Source organism: Podarcis pityusensis (genome assembly GCF_964106645.2).
Source record: "Podarcis pityusensis genome assembly, chromosome: 12".
In the NCBI taxonomy this organism is placed as follows: domain Eukaryota; kingdom Metazoa; phylum Chordata; class Lepidosauria; order Squamata; family Lacertidae; genus Podarcis; species Podarcis pityusensis.
In genome coordinates this window covers 10,345,996-10,359,371 of record NC_138037.1, presented here as the reverse complement: position 1 = coordinate 10,359,371, position 13,376 = coordinate 10,345,996, and the positions used below count along the sequence as shown (strand labels likewise).

The 13,376-nt window shown below is 47.2% G+C and overlaps 1 protein-coding gene across 2 annotated transcripts in view; it reads left to right on the top strand.

Annotated features, from left to right (window-relative positions):
• The window catches only part of ACVR2B (activin A receptor type 2B), a 136,160-nt gene that overhangs the window by 90,218 nt on the left and 32,566 nt on the right, over positions 1–13,376 (top strand). For both annotated transcript variants that reach the window (XM_080974168.1, XM_080974167.1), the window contains exons 2-4: positions 599–806; positions 7,657–7,766; positions 12,970–13,121. In XM_080974168.1, the coding sequence (XP_080830294.1) occupies positions 599–806; positions 7,657–7,766; positions 12,970–13,121 (470 nt within the window). The remainder of the gene's footprint in view (positions 1–598; positions 807–7,656; positions 7,767–12,969; positions 13,122–13,376) is intronic.

Below are 13,376 nucleotides of genomic sequence, written 5' to 3'. Positions count from 1 at the left end.
ATACCCGGGCGCTGTTGTCATTAAACGACGTCCATTTTGCTTCTTAAGGTCCATGAATAATCATAGTTTAGAGGTCCCGGGCCCTAAGCAAGTTAGATTATCTTCCACCAGGGCCAGGGCCTTCTCAGTGATGGCTCCGACCTGGTGGAATGCTCTGTCCCATGAGACCAGGGCCCTGCAGGATTGAACTTCCTTCCGCAGGGCCTGTAAGACAGAACTATTCCACCTGGCTTTCAATTTGAACCTGGCCTGATCTTTTGTTCCCCTTCCTTCCCTCCCCCTCCCCTTTTTGTGAAGATTGCCCGCACTGGGATCCCACAGCTGGTTCTCCCCTGGTCTCCTCACTGGCCCAAGTGGGACTAATTTAGCCAGCTAGCCCTGGTGATCCTCTAATGTTTATTGGATGGATTTCCCCCCTAAATTGATTTTTGATTTTATTGTTATTTACGTTTTATACCGTATTTTATGCTTTTTTTTGTGTAGCATCAATTAAGTGTTTTAAATTTGTCGTTAGCCACCCTGAGCCTGGTTTCCTGAACCGGGAAGGGCAGGGTATAAATAAAAAAATATTATTTATTATTATTTTCCTCCCCTGCAGGGCCAGGCCATGGTGAGGCCGAGACCCGGGAATGCATCTATTACAATGCCAACTGGGAGCTGGAAAAGACCAACCAGAGCGGGGTGGAGCGCTGTGAAGGGGAGAAGGACAAACGCCTCCACTGCTACGCCTCCTGGAGAAACAACTCCGGCTCCATCGAACTGGTGAAGAAGGGGTGCTGGCTTGACGACTTCAACTGCTACGACAGGTGAGAGGCACAGGCAGAACCAGGGAGCAGCAGCACACTCCTCACTCCCTCTTACATGCGTCCCTGGGTGTCCCTTGCCCCCCAGTCCATGGAGCTTGGAGCTTCAGCCATGAAGTTGCTTAGGCTGGGAGCTTTGTTTATAGCATCTGAAAGGTTGGGGAGGCTCCTCCCTCTTTTCATCTGCAGGGCCACGTGTCAGCACTGGGCGGGGCCAGAGGCAAAAGTGGGCGGGGCAATGAATGCAAATTTTGCCATCTACCCTACACAACCACTTGAATTTTCAGAGTGGCTGAAACACTTTTTTATCCAGTGCTGTTGTGGTTTAGTCGTGTCCGACTCTTCGTGACCCCGTGGACCAGAGCACGCCAGACACTCCTGTCTTCCACTGCCTCCCGCAGTTTGGTCAAACCATGCTGGTAGCTTCGAGAACACTGTCCAACCATCTCGTCCTCTCTCGTCCCCTTCTCCTTGTGCCCTCAATCTTTCCCAACATCAGGGTCTTTTCCAGGGAGTCTTCTCTTCTCATGAGGCAGCCAAAGTATTGGAGCCTCAGCTTCAGGATCTGTCCTTCCAGTGAGCACTCAGGGCTGATTTCCTTAAGAATGGATCGGTTTGACCTTCTTGCAGTCCATGGGACTCTCAAGAGTCTCCTCCAGCACCATAATTCAAAAGCATCAATTCTTCGGCGATCAGCCTTCTTTATGGTCCAACTCTCACTTCCATACATCACTACTGGGAAAACCATAGCTTTAACTATACGAGCCTTATTTTTCTAGAAAAAGAGGTGCTGGAACTCAACATGAACACCTCCCTTGTTCTCTTATAATGGCAATGGCGCCCACCTGAGAGGTGCCGGCACTGAGTTCTGGCGAGAAAAAAAAGCCCTGGTAGTATCCATTGAGATGGACTGGTTTTTTTTGGGGGGGACCTTTTAAAATACCTTTTTCTTCACTATTAATTTAAACAACAAAAGACAAACAAAAAAACCCCAGCCAGCTGACATCTGCAATTCTTACTATATTAACTGCAACTTGACAATTCCATTCATTCCATTCACAGTTAGTTAATTTCCAAATACACACACAAACACCATCTCAGCTGGAGACTACAGCTATACGTGTCCACCCATAAATAAGCCACAATGACTTTAACAAGAATCATTCCTAGATAAGAGTGTTTAGGGTTGTAGTCTCAGCCTGTTCCTGCTGACATCTGAGGAAGAGCCGTGGCTGAGTGGTTGATCACCTGCTTTGCAAGCAGAAGGTCCCAGGTTCAGTCCCTGGCTTCTCCAGGTAAGGCTGGGAATGTCCTCTGCCTGAAGCCTGGCAGAGCCTCTGCCTGTCCGTGTAGGCAATAGTGAGCTCAATGGACCATTGATCTAACTCTGTATAAGGTAGTTCCCTCTGTTCCTGCAGTTTCTCTTATCTTCCTAGGGCTTAAGCGTTCTCTTCCCCCGCCCTGCTTTTTTCTGCAATTCATTCATTTCATATTTCTGCATTGCATCTGTTAGCCGGCGATGTTGCTCTCAACCCCCTCCTGCACGTCCCTTTTTTTTAATCTTCCTAATTTAGTTTATGTTCCTTGTCATTTCTTTGCCTTGCTCAGCCTTCTAAATTGCTGTTCGGCAGTTAGCAGATCAGCCATGCTACACGATCTCCCTGTCGGAGTCTTTTTCTCCTCCTGCTCCTACACAAACCAGATTTCTCCAGTTGGCATTACCACTCTTAAGCTTCCCTTCCTCTTCCCAGTCTCGTAGGGTGTGGTGGTGGGATGGCTCTTCGCTTCTCATCTTTTGGCCGGTATAATGTCCTTTATTTCCCCCACACCTCCTGCCATTATTTCCCCCCATCTCAAGCTTTGCGCTGCTGCGTATTTCTTGGTCGCCTTTAATTTATGGATTGCTGCGATGGGTGGTTTTTTTATTCGTGTAGCGCACCTAGTATATGAATTGCTTCTATAAATGGGAATAAATTATGATGACGACGAGTAATCTAACGCCAGCGACTACTGTTGCCACTTCTGCTTGGCGTACCCTCCTCTAAAAGGAATCCCATGAGAATGGGGGGGGGGGGCAGGGAGAACATGCAAGCCTCCAGATGTTGCTAGACTCCAACTCCCATCAGCCCTATGCAGCATGGCCAGTGGGCAGGGATCATGGGAGTTGTAGTCAAGCAACGAGCCACGGTTTCCTTATCCCTCTTAATAAATGACCCAAACTCCTCCCCTCTATACAGGGGCATACTTTGCTAACATGCCTTGAGCAAGGACAAAATTTGGTCCACCCCCTTAGATATTTCTTATTTTTACAATAATTTCTATTAACTATTATTTTGTGCCCCTTCAGCTCAGCACCCTGTGCAGGGGAACCGCCTGCATCGCCTTAAATCGGGCGCTGCTTTATGACATCACTTCCTGTTTACTGGCCTCTCCCCGCCCTTGGAAGCACAAGTGCTCAAAAAACCCAATTTGCCACGTAAATGGGGAGCCTTATACTAAAGTAGCTGCAATTAGTTTACTAGCCTGCCCCATCAAATTATCCCATGCCTGAAAACCAGCGGACAGTTCGCAAAACACCTGGAGACTGGGGACCAGAAAGGATTGTGATAGAGGAAGGAAGGAATGCTCCCATCTTTTCAGCAACAAGGAGCAGTTTTATTATACATGACTGCAGGCCTGTTAAATCCCATCTTTTCAACTCCTTTAATTTGGTGTATCTACATATAAGAGCAAACGTTAAAGGCCTTCTTTTCCTCGTAGTCGTGAAATCCAGGAAGCTAAGGAGCTTTTGGGTGTTTTCACACAGTAAACGCTCGATAATTTCTGGCGTGCCCTGAGAAATGTTCTGTACAATTACGTGGAGAGCAGCGTGTTCTTCCGAGAGCCACGTGCTGCAGAAAAGGAGAACTTAGTCATTCGGAGCTGCCTACTGGAGCAGAAAAGCACACTTAGCCAGGGTGATAATGGCCCTGCTTTTAGAGCGGCTGTTTTCATTCTGCCTTCCCAGTGCACCTGTTCACACATACAAAGGCATTGTATCTTGTCCCTTGATTACTTAAGTTTTTGCTTACCCTCCGCCAAAGGCTTTGGAAGACTTCTGAAATGTATTGAGGGCTTTCTCCCCGGGTCAGTATTGTACAGTGGTACCTCGGGTTAAGTACTTAATTCGTTCCGGAGCTCCGTTCTTAACCTGAAACTGTTCTTAACCTGAAGCACCACTTTAGCTAATGGGGCCTCCCGCTGCCGCCACACCACCAGAGCACCGTTCTCATCCTGAAGCAAAGTTCTTAACCTGAGGTAATATTTCTGGGTTAGCGGAGTCTGTAACCTGAAGCGTATGTAAAATAATAATAATAATAATAATAATAATAATAATAATAATAATTTATTATTTATACCCCGCCCATCTGGCTGGGTGCCCCCAGCCACTCTGGGCGGCTTCCAACGAAACACTAAAATACCTATTAAACATTAAAAGCTTCCCTAAGCAGGGCTGCCTTCAGATGTCTTCTAAAAGTTCGGTAGTTATTTTTCTCTGACATCTGGTGGGAGGGCGTTCCACAGGGTGGACGCCACCACCAAGAAGGCCCTCTGCCTGGTTCCTGAGGTACCACTTTATTAGAATGTGCTTCTAACCATAAACAATAACTGAAAGCTGAGGACTATAACTAATAGAGCAGAAACAATTCCTAGGAACACACAAAGCCTCTCTACACAGGGTCAGTCAAAACATTGGTCTACCTAGCTTAGTACTGTCTACACTGACTGGTAGCAGTTTCTCAGGGTTTCAGGCAGGGAATCTTTTTCCCAGCCCTACCTGGAGGTGCTGGGAATCGAACCTGTGAACCTCCTGGATGCAAAGCAGATTATCTGCCACTGAGCTACCCTGAGTTTGCCCTCTCCTTTTGGGAAGTGGCGCAGACTGAGCCCTGAGGAAAAGGTGGACAATGAGAATGGGAGGAAGATAGGTGGGAGGAACATTTAATGATGATAGGATCATAGAGTTGAAATGGACCCCCAAAGCTTGTCTAGTCCTACCCAACTGCAATGCAGGAATCCCAACTAAATTATCCATGGCAGATGGCCATCCATCTTCTGCTTAAAAACCTCCAAGGAAGGAGAGTTCACCACCTCCCAAGGGAGGACTGTTCCACTGTCAAACAGCTCTTGCCGTCAGAAAGTTCTTCCTGATGTTTAGTCAAAATCTCCTTTCTTGTAACTTGAAGCCATTGGTTTGGAAGCCGTCGGTTCTCCTGCCTCCAGAGCAGGAGAAAACAAGCTTGCTCCATCCTTCGTGTGACAGCCCGTCAGATATTTGAAGATGGCTACCATATCTTCCTCTCGGTCTCCTTTGTTCCATGCTAAATATACCCAGCTCCTTCCTCATACGGCTTGGTTTCCAGACCCTTGATCATCTTGGTCGCCTGCCTCTGCACACGTTATTATTAAATTAAATAAAATAATAGTCAGGGATTGATCCCGGGACCTTCTGCGTTCAAGTCAGATGCTTTGCCACTATGCTATGGTCCATCTAATCCAGGCTTCCTGAAATTTGGCCCTCCAGATGTTTTGAGACTATAGTTCTCATCATCCCTCACCACTGGTCCTGCTAGCTAGGGATCATGGGAGATGTAGGCCAAAAACATCTGGAGGGCTGAGTTTGAGGAAGCCTGATATAATCAGTAGCCACTGATTGAATCCTCTTTGGAAGGACAGAGGGCACTGCAGGGAAATTTGTTGGCATATAGCTTCCGTTACAGAAAGCTTGAGGTAGTTACCCAAGGTTTCTCTTCTGTTGTCTTCGTTCTCCCTTTCCATCAGTACAGAGCTCCTGGAGCCAACTGCATTTCCTACGCGAGGCATTGGCCGCAAGTGTGAGCAGCTATTTGTGCAAATGAATCAACGGGCATAACTTATAAATGAGCTCAGAGCTTGCTGCCTGATAAGCTGCGGCTCATTGTTCGATAGCATCACACAGGAAGCAGTTGCCACAAATCATTCTCCCTTATCACATTGGCTCAGATCATCGCTTGACCAGGGGAAGCAGGTCAGACTGCTGCAGAAGAAGGAAAATCTGTGGTTCAGAAACATCGTAAAGCAATTTTTGCTTCCCTGAAGGGTTTAGTCTATACACTTCCAAAAGCAACCGTTGATAAGTGGAAGAGTTGGTGCAGTGCTGTTAAGTAGCATCTTAAGATAGGACATCCCTGGTCCAGAATTTGAGTTCAGTCAGTGAGCTAGCTGCATAGTCTTGGTCAGGCTGTTGCCTTCTCGCGCTCAGTCTCCACGCCTATTTTGTAATATGGGGAAAGTGTGGCGTTTAATTCACAGGATTATCCCCACAAAAGCTACCTGCCAAGCCCTTTCTCCTATAGCAAAATAACAAATTGCAGGTGTGCAATGGTGAACGATCCACTCACCTGCATTTTCTCCCTTGAGTTTTCAAACTCAAATGTTTTGTCAAACTCAAATGCGTCACACACACCACAATTGTGCTAATAGCAAATGCTAATTTGTTGCAGGATGGAGGAAATAATGGAAGGAGGATACAGACAAGTTCATTCTCTTACATTTTTTTTTTAAAAAACAACTATTCTTTAGACTCTTTGGGCCTTAGAGCTTAAGGGGAAAGTAAACAACTCACATTCCACTTTAGTTTTGATTTTTTTCTTAGGCTTTTAAATCCTTTGAACGATCCAAATGCTGAAGTTTCCGAGGGTCATTTGGATGAACTTGAATTGAACTGTGAACTGAGCATGGAACTGAACTAGTTCACTTTGTAAAGGGACAACCTCAAAGTGGAACTTGTTCCTTAACTCGAGAACGAGATCGGGTTCCTTTGAAAAATGGAATTTTCCGAGCTCTGGGGGCAAACATCATTTGTAGCACAATAATTTGAAGCAGAGGATGGCAACCGCCTTCATACTGGTGTGGTTTAATTGCGGCTATGCTGTGCTGGCAGGCATTTGCTGGCATCATTTACAGGTGGATTTGGTGCAATCTGCCACAAGAGAGAAGACTCGTTGCCAGCAAAGTCCCACCTGTAAATTACTGCTTTTTTTAAAAAAAGCAAGCAAACCCCCAAACTGCTGCTTATGGTGTCTTTGTTGTTTAGTCGTTTAGTCGTGTCCGACTCCTCGTGACCCCATGGACCAGAGCACGCCAGGCACTCCTGTCTTCCACTGCCTCTCGCGGTTTGGTCAAGCTCATGCTGGTCGTCCCCTTCTCCTTGTGCCCTCCATCTTTCCCAACATCAGGGTCTTTTCCAGGGAGTCTTCTCTTCTCATGAGGTGGCCAAAGTATGGTGTTCTAATGGCACCATGAAAGAATCCGTTAAACAGCCATGGCTGTTTCGTGTCCCTTACTCCTCTGCACAGGGCTCTGGGGAAGAAACATGGGGGCAGCTGGCCTTTTCAGGTAGCTTAGCCCTGGCCTTTCATCTCGTAATAACATTGCTGCAGTGGCTCTGTGTGGTGCTGGAAAGGTTCCTTGTCCCTTCTGCCTGTTTCCTTTGAAATACAAGGGGGAAGCAACGTGTGGGCATGTATATGTTCTCAAAGCGCAAGGATATTGGAGCTAAACTTGTATATTGAAGCTATACCTTTAAGAGTTTTAACTCGCCCTTCTGCAAAGTTCCTGTGCACGTAAAGGGCTCTTGAGATCTCATGCGGCGAGCTTTCTGCCTCCTTATAACAAAAGGTTCGGTGGATTGGCAAAATACAGCAGAAAGCCGGCATTAAATAGGATAAAGACAATTCATTGTGCACCTTTCTTCTGAGGGCAATATAAGAATCCACTGACTTTTATCTTATTTTCTTTTGTGTTGTCTTGCTGTATATATTTATATATATAGGCAGGAATGTGTGGCCACAGAAGAGAGCCCACAAGTGTTTTTCTGCTGCTGCGAAGGAAACTACTGCAATGAAAAGTTCACTCACTTACCCGAAGTTACTGGCCCAGAAGGTGAGGCTTTTGTTTATCAAGAACAAAACTCTTTGTATTGGAAGCCAGCTTCAGTGGGTTTCTGCTAACCTTGAATTCCTGGCTCAGCAATAGAACACGGAACCTAATTAGAGCAGTGGCATTTCATATTGCAGAGTCGAGGAGTTCTCAAAAATTTTAAGTTTCTACAGAATGTTGCTTAGTTGTTTCCCGGTCTTCTGGGTGAAGTGAATTGTATGCTAGTCTCTCTCCACCTGTGAAGCAAAAGAAATGCGCTCCTTTTCTCTCTGGCAGGATTTCTGGGGTGCATCACTGCAGGCAGAGCGCTTGTGGGAAGGGAATGAGATAGTCTGGTTTACAAAGATTTAGCTAAGTATCTCAATTAGCTCTTGGCCAAATGGCAGCTGGCAAGGTAAGTGGTGGTGCTAAGGAAGATAGGAAGCTGCTGAATAACGATCTGTTGATTCATCTAGCTCAGCATGGTCTACTCTCACTCCCAGGGGGCAGCCCAGTGTTTCAGGCAGGGGTCTCTCCTAGTCCTACCTGGATATGCTGGGGATCGAACCCACAACCTTCTGCTTCCCAGGCAGGTGTTCTGCCACTGAGCTACGGCCCTCCCCCAGTGCAGAGGCTAGACTTGGGCAAGCCAGGTTTTCAAACCCAGAACCAGCTTGGCCAAATAATCAGGTTGCTTGAAGCAAACAAGAATTCAGAATCTCTGTTAAAATCCAAATCCAATCCAAGCGGTATAAAGCGAGCAAGGCCACGAACAGAAAGCTAGAGCAAGGTGCATTGTGATATTTTTTCCCTTTCAAAATAATGCTTTGTAACATGTAACGACAAAGCCAACCGAATTGAAATGCAGGAGGGGGAAAATAATTTCTTTTCTTCCTTCGGTTTTTTTTTTGCTGAATCAGATTGGAGGTAAGCAAATGAGTCAGTAATTCCTTTCCCCCCTGCGTTGATATTGCACGGATGGATCCAGTAGCATTCAGACCATTTGCGAGCAACACATTATAGTCCTTTTGAAATGCATTTAAAAAAAAAAAGTTGCCAAGGTGAAACTTTGCATTAGCAGCGCCCTTAAAACTCAGGGCACTTAAACTCATCTAGCAATGTAACTGTGAAAAACACCAAGAGCAAAAACGTCCATCTGTATACAAGATAAAGGCCAGTACTGATGCAGACTCTGGTAGAAAAAATCTTCACCTGAAAGATCGGTGGGGAAAGGAAGCTCTTCAGCAGACGCCAGAAAGTGGACAGAGAGACAGCGCCTGTCTGAGATGTAATGGGAAGGAGTTCCAAAAGGTTGCGCCCTCACCAAAGAGGAGTCCTGATGAGATGGTATCTACAAGGAGGGCCTCCCCTACAGAGTATAGTGATCAATATGAAGGGCAAGACGACCTTTTGAGTATCCTGGTCCCAGGCAGTATAATGCTTCTTTGTACAAAGGTACCAGCACCTTGAACCTAGCCAGGTGGTTCATTTGAAGCTATTCCCAACTGAAAACTTAGTTGTGATGGCTGCATTCTGCCTCTGCTATTGGAGACAACATGTCCCTGGGTAATAGTTGATGGGGATCACAGGTGGGGAGAGAGTTGTTTTGCTGGTGGGCTTCCCAGAGGCATCTGGTTGGCCACGGAGGACAGGATGCCACACGCAGCCGGCTTTGCCATTAAGCAGACTGAGGAGGAGGCCTCAGGCAGCAGAAGCCCCTAGGGTGGCTGCCCCGTGGGCGCCCTGCTGCCAGCATAGAAGTGCCGCCAGCACTGGCTAAAATCACACCTGAAATTGCTCAGATCAGGCACAATCTCTCCCGAAATTGCAGGAATGTGGGCAGAGAAGCAGGGCCAGTGGGAGCAGGTATGGTGGGAGGGACAGGGCAGGGGGAAGTGACGCTGCTCCTTTCTCCTCAGGTGGCAAAGCAGGACGTTCCACCCCTGATCCTGGACTAGGATGGGCCATTGGCCTGATATAGCAAGGACTCTTTTTATCTTCTCTAACTTGAGGTATGGGAAGCGGGTGGCGCTGTGGGTTAAACCATAGAGCCTAGGGCTTGCCAATCAGAAGGTCAGTGGTTCGAATCCCCGCAGTGGGGTGAGCTCCCGTTGCTCCTGCCCACCTAGCAGTTCGAAAGCACGTCAAAGTGCAAGTAGATAAATAGGTACCACTCCGGCGGGAAGGTAAACAGCTTTTCTGTGTGCTGCTCTGGTTCACCAGAAGCGGCTTAGTCATGCTGGCCACATGACCCGGAAGCTGTACGCCGGCTCCCTCGGCCAATAAAGTGAGATGAGCGCCACAACCCCATAGTCGTCTGCGGCTGGACCTAACGGTCAGGGGTCCCTTTACCTTTAGCTTGAGGTAATGGTGTGTAGTGACTGGAACATATTTGTATGTTGAGGGTTTCATGCAGAAATCACCCACGGAATTTGTGCCACAATCAGACCTGAGGAGTCTGATAGGCCCACATATGGCCACAAATCTTCTCAGGGCACTGATGAGGCTGGAAGCGTCCGATGAACTCAAGGATCTTGATTTGGGCAGCAAGGATACTCAAACACGTAAAGAGAACTGCCCAACGCTTACTGTTAGCTTGACCTCCCCTTGTCTTGCCTGTAACCACGCTCCAAGGTCCGAAGACGTCGAGGCCCACACTGGTGAAACATGGTTCACTGCACAAAAGCAGATCAGAGCAGTTTACTCCTAGTGGCAGCAGAATTGGTGCCTCGGGATCCAGAGTGGGAATCTGATCGGCGATCGATCTAAGATGAGGGTGATGGAGTGTAGCAACCTGTGCAGCTGCTGCCTCTTGTTTCAAGGTACGAAGCTTAGCTTCAAGCGCCGCAGCTTCTCTCCTCAAGACTTCTTCCTTCCTGGTGAACTCGACGCGCTTTCCCGCAGCTGCTGCCTCATCCTTCGTGAGGGTTACTTCATTTGCCATACATGATGCTCTGGATGGATAAGACGATCTGTTGGCGTAAGAGTGGGAGTGAGAGCTCCCTGTCAGCGAGGAGCGGCGAGAACAAGGAGAGTGTTTGTGCTGTGAGGAGTGGCGTTCTGAAGTGACTACTGACGAACTTGCGATGGAGCTGGAGCAAGGCCTTAACAGTAGAGAAGCCTGGGCCGCTGCCTTGAGAATGCGGCTTTGGTTCATCAGCTGTCTTGTCAGCCTCTGTGAGAAGCGCTGCTTCTTGTTCCTTTATGCCAGGCATGTCCAAAGTCCGTTTCAGGGGCCCAATCCGGCCCGCTGGTCGGCTTAATCTGGCTCCTGTGGCAGTTTATTTCCTGAGGTAAATTCCTAAAAAAAAAAAACCCTTAAAAAAAGCTCAACAACTTCAATCCTGAAAAAAAGCTCAACAACTTTGGTTGGCCCTTTGGTTGGCCCCCACGGCCCTTCATCTCATCAAATCTGTCCCTCTTTGAAAAAAGTTTGGACACCACTGCTTTATGCTCTTCAAAGTGTTCATGGCCTCATGGAAAGTGGAGTCCCTCTGGCCGTTCACCTGCTTGAAATGCTGCCACTCATTGCAGGTATCGGTGGGGTGTAGTTGCGCAAAAATGGCGGAGAGGCAATCTGTGCAAGATGTCCTTTGCACCAGGCGTTTGGCCAAGCAGGTCCTCTGGTGAGGCATCTTCTCCAGGAGTGTTGCACCATCAGTCTCCAGAATGTCTTTCCGCAACCTCTCCCAGGCTCTGTCAAGCTGCCCTAGCTGATTTGTCTCCTGTTCCTCTTAAGGTAGCTCTCATTTTGGGGGTCAGCTTCCTAAGTCTGTTTTGACCTGAAGACCCTGTGTCACCATTAGTTGTATCAGAAGCTACTTCCTGTCTCTTCCCCTGTTTGGTTGTGTTTTGAGAATGGTCTCCCATTTTCTTTAAGAATTTGGTTCAAATACACTTAAAATTGGCAGGCTGCGGTACCATATCTCAACACTAGATTAGGTGTGGCTTTCTCTGGAGGGTTTTATTCCTGTAATCTTTCAGTTTAGCTGTTTGAGAAGGTATGCGGGCTTTGCAGTTGAGAATTAGCACTTCAATGAAATTGCAGTGGAGAAGGCTTGCTGGGTGAGGAGAGTTACTGAGTTGCATAAGTTTGCAGAGTTGCTAGGAAGTTCTTCAATGCAGAGGGTAGGTAGGGGGAATCCCAGGGCTAGGGAGCTTGCAGGCTGATACTTTGAGAACCTTGTTTGCATTTGTAAATTGCTCTGGGAGACCAACAGGGCTGGTTTCACATGCACAAAGGGAAGGCTGATTTGTAAACCACTTTCAGTTGCAAACTCTTGTAAGGGAGAAAGAGAGCGCATCATTCATTCGTCCTTACTGTTCTGTCTGGAGATTTCCCTCTCTTTGTGGATAGTATTAACAAAACTCCACAAAGCTCTCATGCATAGATTTATTGGAAGATAATCAAGGCACATATAGAAATATTGCTCATATTCCAATAGGCTGTTCTATGGCTCTGAATGTAGATGATTACAGTAGAAGCTTTTCATGAAGTTCTCTGTGGAGCTCTGTAAGGATGAAGTGAATTCAAACTTCTTCTTGGACTTTGCCATAACTAGGCTGCCAATAGATTACAAAGGAGAAAGGGAGGTTTCTTCCCGCTCTGGCCAGAGCCAATAGGAGGGAGGTATTTTCCTGCTCTCTGGCAGAGCCAATGGAAAGTAGACCATTGGTGTGCCTACATTTCCCAACCTGCCTTGGGGTCTCAAAAGGGGGAAAAGGCACTATCTTTTCTTAAAGGGGCAGCATCGTTATTCCTTCAACCTAATACTAATACGCAGATTTGCTATCACTAAATAACTGACCCCTGTGAGGGCAGAACGGGGTGTGGGTGTGTGAGGGAAAACAGATCAAAGAGGTGCATTAACAAAAATGCAATGTAATAAACTCCTATACAGTCTTACATAAATTGATATAGTGTTATTATCCTATTAATGCATGCAGATATTAATAGCCTATTACATTCTGTATAAACTCAAATCCCCACTCAGCCATATGTGACCGTGGAGGCAGCCAACTGTCTCTCAGCCTAGCCAACCTCACAGGGTTGTTTTGGGGGTATTAACGCAATAAACAAATTAAAATAAATTAAGAACCAAAATCCAACCAGGATGGTGGAATTCTGCCTTGGGATGCTGGAGCGAACAGTCATTTCGTCTTAAGCGGCAAGACAGTTCTTACCCTGTCTGAGATCCTTACTGTTTCTTCCCCCTTCTTCCTGCAGTGGTCTATGAGCCTCCACCGCCAAGCCTCTCGCTGCTCAACATTCTGGTTTACTCTCTGCTTCCCATCATTGCCCTCTCCATCGCCATTCTCCTTGCCTTCTGGATGTACCGTCACCGCAAGCCCCCCTACGGGCACGTCGACATCAGTGAGGTAGGCGAGAAGCAAGGGGCACCTGGGAAACTAAGGGTGGTTTCAGGCGGCTAAGCATTTGCAGAAACTGCTTCTGCACCACCAGGCCCAGGCTGGAAGACCTAAGAGATGCTTCTCCCAGTTTGAAATTGAAAAGACTGCCTGTAGAATCCTTGGGAATCCTCTAATTTTATCCTGGGGGAGGCATCTGGCAAGCCAGCATTAGTTCATTAGTTCGTTCTATACCTCAACCAGCCTGGATTAGGGAATAGTATA